General features: G+C 38.7%; 2 protein-coding genes and 1 pseudogene across 3 annotated transcripts; 1 reads left to right on the top strand and 2 right to left on the bottom strand.

Annotated features, from left to right (window-relative positions):
- Positions 1–1,657: 1,657 nt before the first annotated feature.
- LOC147296276 (Major facilitator superfamily protein) lies at positions 1,658–3,951 on the top strand. The gene is made up of 2 exons (XM_086256959.1): positions 1,658–2,918; positions 3,235–3,951. Exons 1-2 carry the CDS (start codon positions 1,759–1,761, stop codon positions 3,656–3,658), a joined length of 1,584 nt encoding a protein of 527 aa, XP_086113085.1. The 5' UTR covers positions 1,658–1,758; the 3' UTR covers positions 3,659–3,951.
- A 5,010-nt stretch (positions 3,952–8,961) lies between these two features.
- LOC147296275 (Pseudouridine synthase family protein) lies at positions 8,962–12,060 on the bottom strand. Of its 2 annotated transcripts, none has more exons than XM_086228920.1 (8): positions 11,799–12,060; positions 11,649–11,684; positions 11,275–11,387; positions 11,011–11,159; positions 10,599–10,707; positions 9,989–10,435; positions 9,428–9,853; positions 8,962–9,325 (listed from the first exon to the last, which is right to left on the bottom strand). In XM_086228920.1, exons 1-7 carry the CDS (start codon positions 12,025–12,027, stop codon positions 9,437–9,439), a joined length of 1,500 nt encoding a protein of 499 aa, XP_086085046.1. In that variant the 5' UTR covers positions 12,028–12,060; the 3' UTR covers positions 8,962–9,325; positions 9,428–9,436. The 2 variants fall into 2 exon arrangements, with proteins under 2 accessions (XP_086085046.1, XP_086085045.1); XM_086228919.1 differs by having other exon boundaries at positions 8,964–9,325; positions 10,599–10,743.
- Positions 12,061–14,848: 2,788 nt separating this feature from the next.
- LOC147296274 (translation factor GUF1 homolog, chloroplastic pseudogene) lies at positions 14,849–17,920 on the bottom strand (annotated as a pseudogene).
- Between the last annotated feature and the right edge of the window lie 210 nt (positions 17,921–18,130).

Below are 18,130 nucleotides of genomic sequence, written 5' to 3'. Positions count from 1 at the left end.
TATTGTATCACATCAACATGGACCATTGCCATGATGCCATTATTCTTGGGATGGTTTGAAATTTTGATCAAGGTGGCTGCCCGGCCCACATGGTCTCATGGATGATGTCATATATGCGTGAGGATGATGATATATGGCACTCTTAAATAACATACATAAATAACATGGACTTTAGTTCTCATAGGTCTCTTGTCTTTACGATCGAATTAGTAGATCGATCGAGGGTCCCAGAGTATGAGGCTGTATGGAGCGAAATCTAGGGTCTATGGAATCTTGTAGCTGATCGATGGGTTGGGAATTGGGATGACCTAGCTATTTAATTATATTGCTTGCTAATTCATTGATCATCGGCCTCATACCAGACGCAGAGAGCCCTTGAAGGTCGACAATCTCACTAATTGACACACGGCTTATTCTAAAGCCACAAAATGCCCATCAGCCGCTGTCCACGTGTCCATCCATCTCTCTAGCTCTATCTGTCTGTGCATGTGTGCATGTCATATGATTTGGAGTTACATCAATCTTATAAATAAGAATTAACCATACATATTTGTATATATATGTTGTAAAATTGTATGCGGTACCTAAATAAGTGCTAAGTTAACAGACCATAACATTAATTTTCCGTCCCTATCGCACTCACATAAAAATCATTAATTGTAAATGTGGTGGTCTATAGAAAACCACATTGTATTAGCACAGCCACTACAAAGATGAGAAAGAATTTCAACCAGTTTGATTTTTTTCCCCGCCCTGCCTAATCCAAAGAAGGAAAACGAATAATCTCCCAAAGTGCTTTAATTATGATAAAATTATACAAATTAGGGTTTACTTAATGGGGGATTTGCGAGCTTGATTAAGAGTAACTCGACTAAGTCAGTCACATGTGCGCCATGTGTTGTCTCATGATTGGATGAAATAATTTATTTCGAGTAATTATAAGAAATTTAAATTTATTTTCTTAAAAAAAATTCTCTTCCCTTTAATTGCACGTGACTTTGAAAGAGAAAAAAGGGCAATAAAAATTACTAGATCCGGCCAGGAGATATTTTAGAAACAATATAATATTATATACTCGGTTGAATCGAGGAGATGATTTTGAGCTCTCAAGAAAGAATCATGGAGATGTTGTTGTCAAGAGAAAATCAAGCAAAGGTCAAAGGAAAATCAAGGAGACTGTAAAATCATGCCTAAGTCATTTCTCAATTACCTTAATTATGGATTGATTTGATTCGTTGACTATTTCTGTAATTGTTAATTTTTTATTAGGAGTGATTACTGTAGTACGTGGTTATTTAATTATATTAATCAAGGGTGTAATTAAGTTGGTTTATATATAGTAGGAGTTAACCCCAATAGAATAATTAATCATCAAATTCTACAACATTCATCTTCTATAAGAGACACATAATGGAAATCAATAAATGTTTGACTTATATATTTCCTAAAATGTTTTTATTTTAGAAGATCGATATATCGAAATGTATTTAATTAGCTGATCGATCATGAAAATCACAAAATGAGATACAAACTTGGTGTGTGTGGTCATTATTCTAGTGTGCCAGCATTTCTGACTCTTGCTTACACTCTTTTCACACTAGCTACCCCCTAATTTAATTCCAAGCCTAACATACAGTTACCCCACGCTTTATAAACCCCAACCTCTCTCCACCATCGACCATCTACCATCTACCATCTACCACTCACTCACTCACTCCCGAAAATTACAATTCCACCCCTCTCACTCTCTCTCTCATCATGCCTTCCTCCACAGCTCTCCAATGGCTGAGCCTGGTGGGCATCATTTGGCTCCAATCCATCAACGGCACCAACACCAACTTCCCCGCCTACTCCTCCCAACTGAAGACCCTCCTCTCCATGTCCCAGCTCCAACTCAACAACCTGGCCTTCGCCTCCGACGCCGGAAAACTCCTCGGCTGGTTCTCCGGCGTGGCCGCCATCTACCTCCCTCTCTGGCTGGTCCTCATGATCGGCTCCGTCCTCGGCTTGATCGGCTACGGTGTCCAATTCCTCTTCATAACGAACCAACTCCCCTCCCCCACGTACTGGCAGCTCTTCATACTCACCGTTTTGGCCGGCAACAGCATCTGCTGGATCAACACCGTCTGCTACGTCGTCAGCATCCGAAACTTCCCCTCGCACCAGCAAGTCGCCGTGGGGCTCACCACGAGCTATCAGGGTCTGAGCGCCAAGATCTACACGGACATTGTGGCTTCTGCGGTTTCGTCCTCGCCAAGTAGACGAGCCAAGGCCTATCTTCTTCTAAACTCTCTCCTGCCTCTCGCGGTATGCCTCGTGGTTTCACCGTTGGTTCGAGACATTCAAGTTGGGAATACGCCAAGGAAAATGAAACTGGGGTTTGTTTTAATGTTCGTCATCACGATAGTCACCGGAATCTACGCCGTCATCAGCAGTTTGGGGTCGTGCCATAATGTCATAGGCACCGGAGTGTTGCTGTTGGCCCCATTGGCCATCCCAATTATTGAAAAAATGAGAGAGCATTTATTAAAAAAATGGAATAGAAACCGAGAGAGAAGGGTGTACAGTTTCACCATGGATGAGAATAATTACAATAATGCCACGGCGAGAATAGAGCATGGGGTTGTGAAAGAGGGAGAAGATGCATTCGATGGTAGACAAGTAGAGGTTTGTGGTCATCATGAGGTTGGTGTTCGAGAGGAGATTGGAGTGAAGTTGATGGTCACAAGGATAGACTTTTGGTTGTATTTCTTTGTGTATTTTTTCAGTGCAACACTTGGGCTTGTGTTCTTGAACAACTTGGGACAGATCGCTGAGTCTCGTGGCTCGTCCAGGACTTCTTCTCTGGTCTCTTTATCTTCTTCGTTTGGGTTCTTTGGTCGTCTCATGCCTTCTCTTCTCGACTATTTCTTCTCCAGGTAACCCATCTCCCTAGCTCTCTCATCTTTTTGATCTTCTATCTGGGCATTTATTTGATTTTCCTATTTTAATATTACAGTACGTTAATTTCTGAAGTAAATATATTTGTTGGTGTAGGTACGTACATGCCTCTATGTGCTAGCTAGGGATATAATGTTTGTTATATTAATTATCAATTGTACGTGTTACTAGACAGTCAATCTGAAACTACACGTTAAAACAAAATTTCACCGTATTATTACGATCAAAATTAATTAATTATCTGACAACATTGATTTTATTTGGGTAATAATTTTTTCCTTACAAATATTTCAGGAGTAGGTACATGATTTCAAGGCCGGCTTTAATAATGACATTAGTGGCTCCAATGGCAGCAGCTTTCTTCTTGCTTCTGAACCCAGCAAGCCTCCCCCTCCACATCAGCACCGCCATTATCGGAGTGTGCACGGGAGCAATTACCTCCATTGCAGTGTCTGTGACCACAGAGTTGTTTGGGACAAAGAACTTCTCAGTGAACCACAATGTGGTGGTGGCCAATATTTCAATAGGGTCGTTTCTGTTCGGCTACTTGTCTGCTCTTCTTTACCGCAAGGAAGAAAATGGAGGTGGTGGGAGGTGCATGGGAATGGCATGCTACAGAACCACTTTCATTATCTGGGGTTCTCTTTGTTTTCTTGGGACCTTCCTGGCTTTCTTGCTATATGCACGAACACGAAAATTCTACTCCCAAAGATCATAGAATTAGATTAATGCCACTTTTTTTTCTTTTTTTTTTTTTGTTATTGTTTTTGCTAGTTAATGTCGTTGTGGGATGACCATATATACAATCATACATGCTAGTATTAATTGCAACGCCCAAGAAAACAAAGAAGGAAACGAAAAAGACAAACACCGAGTTATTACAGGTATATATAGAAAGTTAGAAACTGGTTGGTTAGATGATGACATCTAATTCTGTAGGTAGTAGCTTTAGTTTAATTATGACAAACTGTTGTAATATTGTTACAGACCAATATCAAGGAGTTTTCTTTAATGTCATATTCTGATAGTCGTATTTAATTTACGAGGTATGAACCGTAAGATGTTTTAGTCAAACAATTTGAGAGGTTTTGTTGTTCAATTTTTAATTTAAATAATTTATTGGACGTATAAAAAATTCATTTATTCAAATAAAAATCATCTTATCGTAGTTTAAAAGACAGTCTATTAATATAATTGTACTATGTTAAAATTTGTGCCACTGCTACGGTGCTACCAGAACATTTGCTTTTATTTTACAGTTATGGGGTTTGCAGCATATATGTATATAATTTGGATGCTAATATAAAATTATGCTGTCTTGTCCCACATGCCATTAATTGTTACTTTTGAGTAGTTTTGACCCTAACAATGGCAAGATTATATTATAAATTAATTTAGAACAAAAACGACACGATATATTTATATGGATAGTTACGTAGAAAAACAAGGTGCGGCTCTTCAGATTATGTAAGGCTAAACTATTATAATTGTAATTATAAAGCAATCTATAATATTTAAGGCATCGTTAATTTGTTTGACGTTGCATGTACAGTTTAATTAGCTGCTTAATTAAGTTGGACAGGCTAGCCTGCCATCAAATTGGGAACGAATCTGAAAAAATCAATAGTGATTGTTGAACAAATTTCATTTGGCAACTAATTAATGTCCTAAAACATGTTTTGCAGTTGATTTGTTAAAATTAAGAGGACTACACGCAGATAAGGACGGATTGGTTAGAAGAAAGAGATCCATTGAGAATACAAATTGGAACCAATTGGAATTAATTTAAGGTCATGTACAATTACCATATACTTATATCGATCTATTATTAAAATTGTTTAAAAAATGTAATTATATTTGACATTTCATATATGAATAGGGTAGACCTTGAGAAATTTCGCAGTGGGCTTTAGACCTCCAAAATAAACCTTGAAGCACCGGACCTTGGGACATCATTCACATGATAGACTTCAAAGTATCTTAGGTTGACATTTCAATACACATCTTGAGGCGTCCGAATGTGTACCTTGAGACATTGGGAGAAAAAAAAAATTCATTAAAAGTACCTTGATCGACTGTAGCAAAACCGTATATATAGAGAAATAATCTAAATTTATATATATAATGATTAAAAGATTCATGCAATATATATTATAAAATGTAAAAAGTAATTATTTTCTTTACATAATAGTAAATTGTTTTGGCCATATAATAGTAATTAAACATGTTTATTTTCTCAAATTTGCGTTACTAATGTCTGACAAGTATTCGCAGTCATGTTATATACGGATTCGTAATGGTAAATTAGTAATATTACCCATATTTATTATGATCGATTACATTAATCAGATTACGATTCATGTTTCCATCCTCTTTCAACGTTTATCTCAACAATGAAACATTAATATTATGGACATTGCGCACTGAAAAGTAAACAATGAGGCCCTCTACTAAGAAATTAAATAACAGCATGCATGCTTAATTAATTAATTAATTGCCTTTAAGAGCATAACATGCATGCATTTGTCATTTTTCCACTGAAGACGGCAAGACATACCAAGTATAGTTTGATGTTTATTCTGTTTTAGTCTTTCATCATTTTGGATTAAAATTAAGAAGCTAGAGGAATTAAAAATCTTCCAAAGACTAAGAGACATGAAAGTATGAAACCCAAATTAAGTCATTCCCTCATACAAGAATAGAGAAGAAATGCTTATTGCTCACGCCGTCGCGCGCCCATCCAACCCCACATGGATATGTAGTTATATATATATATGCCAATGCCTAAAGATAACCAACGAAACTTTTCAATTGGTGCAGCCATTTTGCAAACACATGCCCTTAGTTTAGGGTAATTAACTGATAATGAGTTAGGGAAAATGTTGGGTACGTCCTACTCATACCAGAAATGCACACACACCATATATACATTAGCAAGAAAGATGCATGCACGGAACTACTCTAAATGATGCAAGCTGCTTGCTGAATGCTGATGATTGGATTTGCTCATGCTTACCTCAACACTCGCATACAAACAAAAAAAATTCACGGAATTGCTCTTTCATCTAAACTCTCCAAAGATATATAGGTTTTGCTTATTTCGAAAATTAATGCTGAGTCACGTTGGTTTCTAAAGTTGTATTTATTTAAACAAACATAACATACTTCTGAAAGAATCTTAGATTGAAATCAAAATTAATTATCACATGCTCGGTTTGGCAAACACGTACATGTCCCAGTTCACAAATATTGACTTTAAGAAAACTGCCACCAACAGTTCAATTTCAGCCTTGAATCAATGTATGTGGGATTCATATATTGATTGATCGATTGCATTCATTCGTCCGTGAATTTTGTTTTTATTTCCTTTTGTTTTCGTATGGTGCAAGGCAGTAATTGTATTATGAGGGGCAATGGGGCATATCACATATGGGATGCTTATTCCTTATTGGCCTTGCCATACAGACAAAGCAGTTCAATGCTGTGGCTATTACGCTCCATTGATAGAGGGGTCCATGTTCATATGAGTTATTTGTCCAGCTCCAACCAGCATTAGCAATGGCCTACCTATTCATCCATCTATTTCTAACGTTTTGATGACAAAATCGGTCACTCATTTCTTCTTTAATTTCGGGAATTTTGGAGGTTTAGGATTTTTCAACACTCAATTTCTTTCTTTCTTGTGAGTAATTGTGAGAGAGAGGCTTTCCTGTAGAATTTTGTCTTTGCCCAACATTTAGTAATGCTTACGTTTGGCTGACTCGTGCTGACATATACATTCTGCCTTTCTGCTATTGTGGATATTATTGGGATTTAGGTTGTTCTCTTTTGTTTAACTTTTAATTCTAACCATATATTATATATTTAAACGTGTAAGAATTAAAGAATGGAGATTCATAAAATTTGTTGGTTATTTGTGTAACGTCATATCTATGTTTTCATAAGTCATAACTCTTTTTTTTGTGAACAACTCAGTATCAATCATTGGTCAGTAATCAAATATCGTAGAATATCAATCATGTATCAACTCTAGTATAAGTTCAACTGTATCTTCACCCTTCATCGATACTACAAAATGACATGAGCTCCATAAACCTATTACAAGGAATCATGAAAAAAAAAGGATAAAACTTCACAAATTCAACTACTCATTTAACCAAATTGGTACTATTTAATCAACTTCATTATCAAGATATGACGTCAATTTCACAAATCCCAGTAATTTGCAACCAAGTAAATTAAGATCATAATGTAAACGATCTAATATAATGATGGGCCCAGCACTTGCTTGGTGCACCCTTGCTGCCAAATTTGGTCCTCATTCACTTTCACTAGGCTTGACTTGGTACATAACTTGTCGATGAAAAATAGTTATTTCATGTACTTTTATGCAGGCCCAAAAAGAAACTTATAATTTTTAGCTTATAAGGTCATTTTTGCCAACTTTTTTGGGACCCCTTTATAGCCTGCAAAGAAATTAGTTGAATGACAATTTATTTCCTGTCTCTTCAAACCCCCAAAAGATTTCAAAGTTCCATAAATATCACCGTACTAGCAGGTAGGATTTGCCTAGACAAAATAATTTTCGGTTGTATGGCTTTATTGTGGTTTACTTCTTAACTAGCCTCCTGCACAAGAAGCAACAAATATATGAATTGAACCACAAAAATCCACGTATTCTGCTCGAAGAATTACATATGGAATATGAATCAATTAGAAAAGTAAACAATTAAGAAGTTAGTTGTATGTATGCTATATATCAAATTTTGATCGAACCATTTCAGTAAACACATGACACACAGAGTCATTCAACAATGTAACAATATTATATTTAGAGCAAATGTGCAGTATGACCTACGAAAGGTGGTTTCCTTTTCTTCTCATCAATGGCAATAAAGTCTGATCACCAAGTCAGCACCAGCAGTGAATAACCAGGGCTGCCGTGGATGGAACTTACAGTCCATTACACCTGCATACAACCACAGTATTATCAGCTTTTATCAATGTCTGCATTTATTATCAACTTGCAGACATTTTTTTTTTCGACCAATAAAAATGTCTGCATTTACACATTCTGGGGCACAAGTACAGATCCAAACATGCATCTTTCAAAGCGTTCCTTACCAGCATTCTCATATGAAGGGATGCTAATTCTCATAGATGTAAGCCTAACCAATTTGATAATGGTCCGCATGTTAGATGCCGAACTATCAGAAAGAGTGGAAAATTAAGATTAGTCCAAATTTCAAGTCACATTGTGTGTTACCCTCTAGGATCAAACTTAGGGCGGTCTTCCTCATACATTAATTGATAAGAATTGATCTCTTCTTTTGGGTTCAGCTTCAGAATCATAAACAGAATCAGAGTCTGCTTCCTCTTGTTGTTGTTGTTGTTGTGGTTCTGGAATCCTCTTCATCTTCCGCTTTTGCTTCTTCACTTTCACGTGGGAGTCCTTCTTCAACTTCATTCTAACGAGTCTCAGTAAGGTTTTAGGAATTAGGGTTTTGATTTTTCCTATTATTTTCACCGAGGGTTTGGAGTCTTGGACTGCAAGAAGCCCATGACAATTATAAGTATAAGGTGCACTGACCGCTGGCAGCGGGGTGGAGGCTGGATCGGAGTCTGGGTGGTTTGTTGTTTTTTATTTTTCAAAATAATGTCCTTTATGGTAATTTCAAATTGGGATAAATTTGTAATTTTGTAAATAAAAAAGAAGGGCTGTGTGGTAACTAGTAAGAGGAAAGAGGGTGCTCACCTGCTATATTTTTGTTAAAAGCATATAAAAATCAAACTACCTAAACATAATTAAAACCATTGCCCAAAGATTTCTCCAGAAAGCACTACAAAACACAACCAAAAAATAGTGAAAAACCTTCCATGGACAAATTGGGTGACAGTAAGGAAAATGGTAAATTTCACAAGTACTGGCTGAGGTTTAGGCTTATTATCTAATTCCACCATGTTCTCATAGGTTTCAAAATTTTAATGACAGTGTTCTAAAGAAATATGAGTTATATATACACGTACGACTATCACAAGTACTTCCCATAAGATGATAGGAGTTTTTTTTTTTTTTTCCTTAAAATAAAAAATGCTTGGAGCATACATTTGCTGCCAAAATGGCACAAGGAATGGTGATTTGTTCACATGATAAGACGAAAACACAAAAGCGATCGTGCTGCTTGTCAAACCAAATGCTAATGATTGCTGCGAATTAGTTTCTTCAGATAGTAAGTGACAGCCTCAAATCATTTAAATTCTTCCTCAGCCAGTTCAAAGTGCAACTCTCATCAATATTATTATAAGCCTTCATATTTTGGACATCTCTAGTCCTTGATCCAGCCAATTCAGATTACATGATATGAAAGATGGTAACAAGCTGGTTCTGCCACAGCGAATAATAACCATATCAACACAAAACCACAAAAACAAGTAATCTAAATCTAGGAAAGCAATGCCAAAATGAAATCAATGAGTAGCAATGTACCTGGTCTCACTAGTTTAGGACTGATGCGACATTGTCAAACTTTTCCTTCCACACTTTCCAAGCATTCCTGATTTCATCCAATTCTGCATCTGGAATGCTCGTGCTTTTATCCAAGTTCTCAACCCATTCTTTCCAAGGATATCCTGAAGGTTCTAAGAATTTTTTAATTTGAGGCAACATAACAGATGTGTAGAACTCATCGACTGCCTTAATAATTTCTTCTGATTCAACTATTGCCATCATTTCAGGCCTAGTTACATTTCCAGGTCGTTTTCTAATTGAAAAACTGTTTCCTCTTAAAATCAAAACTTCAGATGGGGCAAGTGGTAGGACTATCCGTGAGAACTTGGCCAATGACAATGTCAGAATATCTCTTGGGAGTAACTTGCGCTTTACAGCCACAGCAGTTCCAACCATTTTGCGGATCTGGTGAGCATATAAAGATTATTGTTATCGTTCTCCAGCAAGACAAATCTAAGTTATTAGGGTGCAATCTGGACGTGCCTGTGTGTGTGTGGCTGTGTATTTAAGAATTTTCAGGGTCACACTAAAATGACTTACTTGATGTAACATGAAAGACTCTCCCCATATGGAAAGCTCAACATAATCATGTCCAAGCGATTTCTCCAGCTTTCCACAAGAACAACGAAAAATCTTTCTGAAATGAGAAGCACCAATTCTATCTCGCTCATCGGGTTCGTTTAACCATCTTGCACGAATGACTGAACCAGAATTTTGATCCTTCACATCATCTCCCTGATTCTTGCAAGCATTGACTAAGTTTTCATTACAATCACTGGACACTGAATTTTTATTTTGGTTCAGTACCTCATCATCTGATGTATTTGCTCCATCAAAATTTTCTTCTGAATCACTTTCCTCAAACTCGGAGGCTGATGCCTCCCCAGGTGATCTCCCCGTCACATTTCGATATATAGGTGATTTCTTTCCAGGAATCTGCTTCCGGTATTTAGATCGTACCGTATAATTATGAAAAGGATGCTCTCCCTGCAGAGTGAATTCAAAGATACAGACAATTCAACTCGAGAATTTTTTGCTAAAGACAGAGATTAAATTAGGTGCTAAAAGGAATCAACTATAATATAAACAGAAGAAGTCAAAGTCTCACACTGATAGAAAAGAAATGAAAATGAAGACAAAAAAATCACACCTCAAAAGCTTTTAGTATATCATTGAAGTCTAAAATGTGATGATCAATTTCAGCTGCACTGAAGTGACTTTTGATTCCAATAACATCAGCAGGAAGGAGGTATGAATACCTGCGGAGAGTACACTCCTTTCTAGGATCAAAGCTCCTAAAGAAATAGGCAATCAAATTAATAAACTTATAGAGCATAAGCAAATGCATGCCATCACAACAAGAAGGAATATCTGAGGAAAATCTAAGTTCCATTAATATCTACAAATAGTAATATCTTGGAACAATCACACGAACAAGGAAATGCATGTCCTCACTCCATTGTCTAAATTCTAACTACCAAAATCTCACTCTTCTCATAACTATTGGTGTTATTTTATAATTTATACTATAAATATGAAGAAACTGAAGCTCACTGTCTCACCTCTGTGAAGGTAAAATGCTAAAAACTTTGATATTATGAGGAAGATAAGAGTTGATGTGATCAACAAGAGCAATGCCATAAGGGTCTCCGTCCCACGCATTTTGAGGGATTTCCATTTTCAATGATATCATCGTCGCTAATGAGTGAACCTACAATATTAATTTCACCATAGCAAAGATCAAAAACCAACACCAACAGATGCAAATAGCAAACAATATGGTTAAAGAAAACAAACAAAAATGGGTTATAAGTCAGCTTAGTTACTCCTTTATCCGTTCGGCTACTTCTGGCCCACGCAATCTTGTTTAGGTTCCCCAAATTACTATCGCGGATACCTCCGGCCTTAAATATGGCAGTTTCCAGTTCTTTTTCAATTGCTACATTTCAAAATTGCAATGCTTTTTAGCGACATCCCATCCACGCATGTTAAGCTGATTCAAGTACGTGACATGGTCAATGACTCAAAATGTTTATAGCATGTTTTTTTTTTTTTTTGGCATAACTGGTTTATGTAAAAATTGGGACTCTGACAAACCCATTGGCACAAATTAATAACGAAATTAAAATACTAACAGAGATTTTTTTAAGGACGATTGTTTAACCACTGAAACTAATAGTGCCAAAGATAAACAGCTTACTGGATAATGAATGTTTGTCTCTTTGCATTTGCAAACCTGAAAGAAAATGCACATATATATCAAAAGCGAGATAATGAACTGAAAGAGCGACAAAGTATTGAACTTTAGTGTAATAAATTAACAATAACAATGCCCAAATTTGAAACGGACCTCGGTAATCGGTGCCGACATACCCGACCCGAAGAACGACTTTCTTCTTTCGAACGGATTGCCATTTTTCAGAGTCGGTTAAGGTTTGTTGAGCAGCAGAGGAGGAGGAGAAGCAGCAGTAAATAAGGTTTGGTCTCAGGGGTAATTTCTGGTTTGAAAAATGGAAGCTTTGAGTTGGGAACTTCGGAAGCCATGGCGAGAGTGAGAGTCGCAGTGAAGCGATGGCCATTTTGCAGAGCAGAGGCTGCAGCGAAAGCTTGTGCCTGGCGTTGATGGAGTAGCTTAGGCCTTAAGCCCGTATCCTAATATAGACGTTAGGCCCATTCACAATTTGCACAGGAGGGCTTCTAAAGATACCTACTAATTTTTCTTTTCATATTACCCCACATAAAACATTCATCTCCAATACTGACATTTTCACCTTAATTGATCGATTACGAATTTACCATATTATTTTGCAGTTTTTTCTTATGCAGTACCTTTAGGCCTTCCACTATGGTAAACCCATTTTTTGTGACCCAAAACTCATTTTGAGTCACAAATAGTGCTGTGACCCAATTCTCACTGCAATGGTGCTGTGACCCAAATGGGTCACAGTGTTTTATACATATTTAAAATATGCCTAATATTGATTAAGTGATATTTAATCGATAATTTTAAATTTAAAGTATAATAAAAATTATTCTATTGATCTTATTTTAAGGAGATCTTTAAAATAAGGTCAATATTGAATATATTTAAAATAAGAAAATTTCATAAATTAAACAACATAAGCCTTACAACATCGGGACTTCAACAACCACAAACAAGAAAAACAACACGATGATTTAAAGGAAAAACAAGAACAACATGATCACTAAAAGAAAAAACAAGAACAATACGATGATTTAAAGAAAAAACAACAACAACAACTGCATTCGACATGACAGAAAATGAATCGAACTTCTTATTCAGAGTCCGATGATGAAGAATTGACACCCCCGTAATTATACAAATCTGAGATCTTTTGTTCGGTTTCACACTCATCACATGGTTGAATCGGAGGGTTCTTCCCGCATGTGCATGGCACAGGTGGTTTGGGCTCTGGCATGTGGTTCAACCATTGGTGGCGAAGATTTGGGTGGTTGGCTAGATCCTTGAGCTCTAATCTCTTGCAAAATGCACACAAAGGGACCAAAATATCATCCGAACACTTGCAGCACCTCCAGTCTGGTTCTTTTGCACGCTCCATCATTAAACAATAATCGCACAATGGTGCAGCACAGTTAGGGAGGCACTTACACAAGCTTTGATCGCACTGTTGTTTGGAGCTCTCACCGGTGCCTTGCTTGGAGCTCTCACCGACGCCTTGCTTGGAGCTCTCATCGACACTTTGCTTGGAAGAGGAAGCCATTTCTAAATGATAGTTATGTGGATGTGTTGGCCTTATAGTTAAACCTTGGTATTTATAGTGCAAAAATGTGCATAACTTGCCCATTGGATTCCCTGATGGATTCACAAATACTCGAATCTCACATGTGAAGCAACAGTGTTGTGCATGTGATGGAGTGTGGAGTCAGTGTATAGTCTTGTCATTGGTTTAGTGAATTATTTTGCAAGCATGTGATGGTTGTGTCATGTCATGTCAGCTAAGAGAAATCAATGCCTTTATTTCATTTCACAAACTGCAACTGACAAACACAAACACACTTAAACGGCAAATACAAAGACAAATAACAAACTTCAGGATCAACTACGAAGATTAACCTAACATACGATAATGAGAACAATATTGACGAACCATGATCCAGGTCGCACTAGGTTGGGGCAAGTGGTGGGTTCCTCTCTCGGATCCAGATGTGCTCAATCAAATTGGTTTTTAGGGATTCGTTGACATTTCGGTCCCTAAGCAAATTCCGATGAACATTCATCTCAGGTAATGATGATGGAGCGGCACCGGTCGGACATGGTTCTACACCTTCGTATTCAGCTTCTGCCCTTGTAGTGCTCGCTTCTGTGTCTATTGGGTCATCCCTACAGTCATCCTCAGGGCGCTCATCCTCCACGATCATATTGTGCAATATTATGCACGCCTTCATGATATACCCAAGCTCAATCGGACGCCAATAACGAGCAGGTCGTTTTATAATCTGCCACCGGGCTTTTAAAATTCCGAACGCCCTCTCCACATCCTTCCTGTATCCCTCATGTCGAGCGGCAAACAACTTATGGTGGGGAAGAACGGGACTGTGCAATGTAGTGATAAGAGTTGACCATTGAAGGTAGATCCCATCTGCAAGAAAGTATGGAATGGTGTAGTCTATCCCATTCACAGTGAATTTCACCCTGTGGTTTCGGCCGGAAATCATATCATCAAAGAGATGATAACAGTCCAGCACATTGATATCATTATTCGACCCAGGTATACCAAAATTTGCATGCCATATCCACGTGTCGTACCCAGCAACGGCTTCAAGGATAACTGTTGGGACACGATAATGCCCACGGTACACAGCTTGCTCGGCCATTGGGCAATTTTGCCATACCCAATGCATGCAATCCAAGCTACCAATTATACCTGGAAATCCTCTACGGCTCCCCTTTCGCAAAAGTTTTCTCAAATCGGTCGGGGTAGGCCTCCGGAGATACTCTGGTCCGAAGACGTCAGTGATGGCTCTCACGAACTTCAAGAATGACTGTCGTATGGTGGTTTGGCTAATGGTCATTGACTCTGAGACCAAATCATATGGAATGCCATATTCCATCACCCGCAGTGCTGCAGTCACCTTTTGGTGAGGTGTGCAACCCACTCTACCGACGGCATCAACTGTTGGACGGAAATACTCATCCTGGAGGCAAACCGCTTCGAGAATTCTATTGAATAGCGGTTGGTGCATGCAGTATCGCCTGCGGAAAGTCAGGGTGTCCTCGATTGGCGAGGGGATGAAGTAGTTGTCCAAGAGACGTTCGTGGGCGGCTTCTCGATTCCAGTGTGTGTACCGGCGATTTGAAGAAGTACAGCCATGCCTTGGTGTACCGGCGACGACGGTATGACCCATTGACACAATCAACTAACCCACCATCTCCCTTCCATCCTCTTCCCTATCCCATTCAGCATCAGAGTCCGAAGACGAGGAGGAGGATGAATACACATACAAAGGATTCATTTTAGTGTTTATGGAATGAAAAATGATCCTGAAATAAGATTGAGTGTAACATGGTAAATATAGTGGTATTTATATTGAAACCACTTGCATTTGAGATAAGAAATGAATGGTCCACATTCATTTGCTTTATGATGGTGTAGTCATTTCATGCATCAGTCTTATCTACTGTAAAGCATGCATCAGTCTGTGGTTAATAAGGGAGAATCCAATGTTGGGTGGAAATGCAAACATGACTTGAATAAATAGCAAACCATGACTTAAAACAAGATTGACGTTCAAATTAAATGATACAATTAAAGAGCAAACATAATTTAAAACAAGATTAACATTCAAAATAAAAAACACAATTAAAGAGCAAGGTCTAATTCTAATTATTAGGCGGGTACCCCTGGTTTGAGTGATTGAGGTTGGAAAGATCCGGGTAGTATCCAAATGGAGTGCACTCCGAATGGTGGTTAGCACGCATTTGCCTCCTTGCAATGACTTCAGCCATATTTTGCTCACAATACATCCGTTGCCCATCATTCATTTTGGAGAGGTCTTGGCCCATAATATTTTGTTCTTCCCATTCTAGCTGCATCTCGATCCTCATCCTTTCTCTTGCTTCCTTTGCGGCGTCTCTTTCACTCTTTGCACGCTCTCTGTCAAGTCTTGTTTGTATGAAAATCCTTGAATTTTCATTATAATGATCTACTGCCTCAACCATATGAGTTTGGACAGACTCGGCTGCCTTGGCCCGTTTTGCATGGTTTCTCCCTGGTGGCCTTAGCCGCGAGGAACCTATTGGTTGGAATGGTGGTGGGTTTTCGTCCTCGCCAAGTGGTATGACTGGATCGGCCTCCTCGGGATCATCATCGGCGGGAGTGTTGGCATCGTCGGTGGCGGGGGTCTCTGAATCACTAAACCGAACAGTAGCATGAACCGCAGCGTACTTTGCACTTTCCTTTATTTTTTCCCAAATGTGCACCCATGGAAACTTGAATCCAGTCTTGTTTCGAAAGCCTTCAAGTGCTTGCGTAAACTACAATAATAAAAAAAAAAATATATATATATATATATATAAATTTTCTTGTGGAAATGCAAACATAACTTAAATAAATAATAAATTTGCTACATTTATAAACAAAACAAAAACCATAATCATACAACTATATAAATATGCTTGATAGATAAACAAAATACAATATAATAATATCATTATATAAATATGCTACATTTATAAACAAAACAAAAAATAATCATACAAATATATAAATATGTTTGATACATAAACAAAACAATAAAATAATAATACCATTATATAAATATGCTTCATTTATAAACAAAACATATAATAATTATACAAATATATAAAGGCTTATTTGCACATTTGCCCCCTGACTTATAGGTTGTTTCTCACTTTGCCCCCTAATCTTTATTTCTGTCAAATAACCACCTGAACTTTAAGTCCGTGTCCCACATAACCTTATTTCGTCCACTCCGTTTTGACCTCCGTCAAAAAGATGACGTGGCGTGGGTAATATGGTCATTTCAGCCCTCTGAGTGCCACATGAATGCCATTTCTGTATTTTGTGGGCCCCAAATGGCCACGTTGGTATAAGCTCCTTCAGCTTTAGTGTTAAAGCCCTCCCAACAGCATACTCCCTCTCCAGCCTTTCCTGAACAATTTCCATGTGGAGAAGCCCCAAGAATCCACATCTAAACCCGAAACCCATAGCGCTCGAAGTCTCGGGCTCAAACTTCAAAGCAGCATCATTAAGCTGCAGTTTCTCAAGTGCCTCCCTCAGCTCAGGAAACTGGTCTGCATCCACAGGAAACATGCCACAGAAGTACAGAACACCATTGGGGTGGCTTCCTCATATCCAGGCAATGAATTCTCTGCCTTTCTACTATAATGAGTGAGTGTGTCCCCAACTCTAGCATCAGCCACTGATCTTATAGAAGCTGAAAGATAACCCACCTCACCAGCAAAAAGTTCTCCAACCTGCAACTGATTGGGAGACAAAACTCCAATCTCATCAGCATAATAGTTCTTCCCACTAGCCATAAAAAAAACTCTATCACCCTTCTTTATCCTCCCATCAATTACTCTAAAATACACAATCACACCCCTATATGGGTCATAGTAACTATCAAATATCAAAGCTCTCAGTGGCTTTTCAGCAGTATCAACAGGTGGAGGAACCCTTTCAACAATGGCATCCAAAATCTCAGTTATACCTATACCTTCCTTAGCAGAACAAAGTATTGCATTGCTACAATCCAACCCAATAATATCTTCAATCTCCTGGATAACAGTATCTGGGTCAGCTCCTGGAAGGTCTATTTTGTTCAAAACAGGGATGATCTCCAAGTTGTTCTCCAAAGCCAAGTACACATTAGCCAAAGTCTGAGCCTCCACACCCTGTGAAGCATCAACAACAAGCAGAGCACCCTCACAAGCAGCAAGAGACCTCGAGACCTCATAAGAGAAATCAACGTGCCCAGGAGTGTCAATCAAATTTAAGCAAAAGGGTTCACCATTTTTGCCCATATAACGCATCCGAGCAACTTGGAGCTTGATGGTGATGCCTCGCTCTCTCTCCAAATCCATGTTGTCGAGGAACTGCTCCTTCATCTCGCGCTTCTGCACAGTCCCAGTCATCTCGAGCAGCTTGTCTGCCAGAGTCGACTTGCCATGGTCGATGTGGGCGATTATACAGAAGTTCCTGATGTGGGAAATGGGGACCTTGGAGAGTCGGTCATGGCCGGCTTGGATGGCCGAATCGAGAGCAGTGGCCTGGGAAAGGACTTGGAGTCTCGGTCGAGGTTTGGAGGTTCTGGGGAGGTGGAAGAGAGGTTTGGGGGGGGGGAGAGAGAGAAGAAGGGGATGAAGGCGGTGGTGGTGGGTCTACTTCTGGGTTGGGAGCGTTGGGGAATGGTGGTTGTCGTGGATAGGAGAAGTGCCTGAGATTGAGAGCAAAGCTCTGCAGCCATTTTTTCGGGCAAACCCAAGTTGGGAGTTGGGATTGAATTGTATGTATGGCTTGGGCTAGCTTTGTTACGTGGCCATTTGGGGCCCACAAAATACAGAAATGGCACTCATGTGGCACTCAGAGGGCTGAAATGACCATATTACCCACGCCACGTCATCTTTTTGACGGAGGTCAAGACGGAGTGGACGGAATAAGGTTATGTGGGACACGG

This window comes from Dryas octopetala, chromosome 1 (assembly GCF_963921425.1).
Source record: "Dryas octopetala chromosome 1, drDryOcto1.1, whole genome shotgun sequence".
Taxonomy (NCBI): Eukaryota; Viridiplantae; Streptophyta; class Magnoliopsida; order Rosales; family Rosaceae; genus Dryas; species Dryas octopetala.
Note: the sequence above shows the minus strand (reverse complement) of the source record. Positions and strands in the feature narration are given on the sequence as shown.

Coding starts and splice junctions, on each gene's coding strand:
- LOC147296276 (XM_086256959.1), top strand. CDS start 1,759: ATGCCTTCCTCCACAGCTCTCCAATGGCTGAGCCTGGTGGGCATCATT. Junction 2,919..3,234: donor CTCGACTATTTCTTCTCCAG/GTAACCCATCTC, acceptor CAAATATTTCAG/GAGTAGGTACATGATTTCAA.
- LOC147296275 (XM_086228919.1), bottom strand. CDS start 12,027: ATGGCCATCGCTTCACTGCGACTCTCACTCTCGCCATGGCTTCCGAAG. Junction 11,685..11,798: donor TGTCGGCACCGATTACCGAG/GTCCGTTTCAAA, acceptor ATTTTCTTTCAG/GTTTGCAAATGCAAAGAGAC. Junction 9,854..9,988: donor AGTCTTTCATGTTACATCAA/GTAAGTCATTTT, acceptor TATGCTCACCAG/ATCCGCAAAATGGTTGGAAC.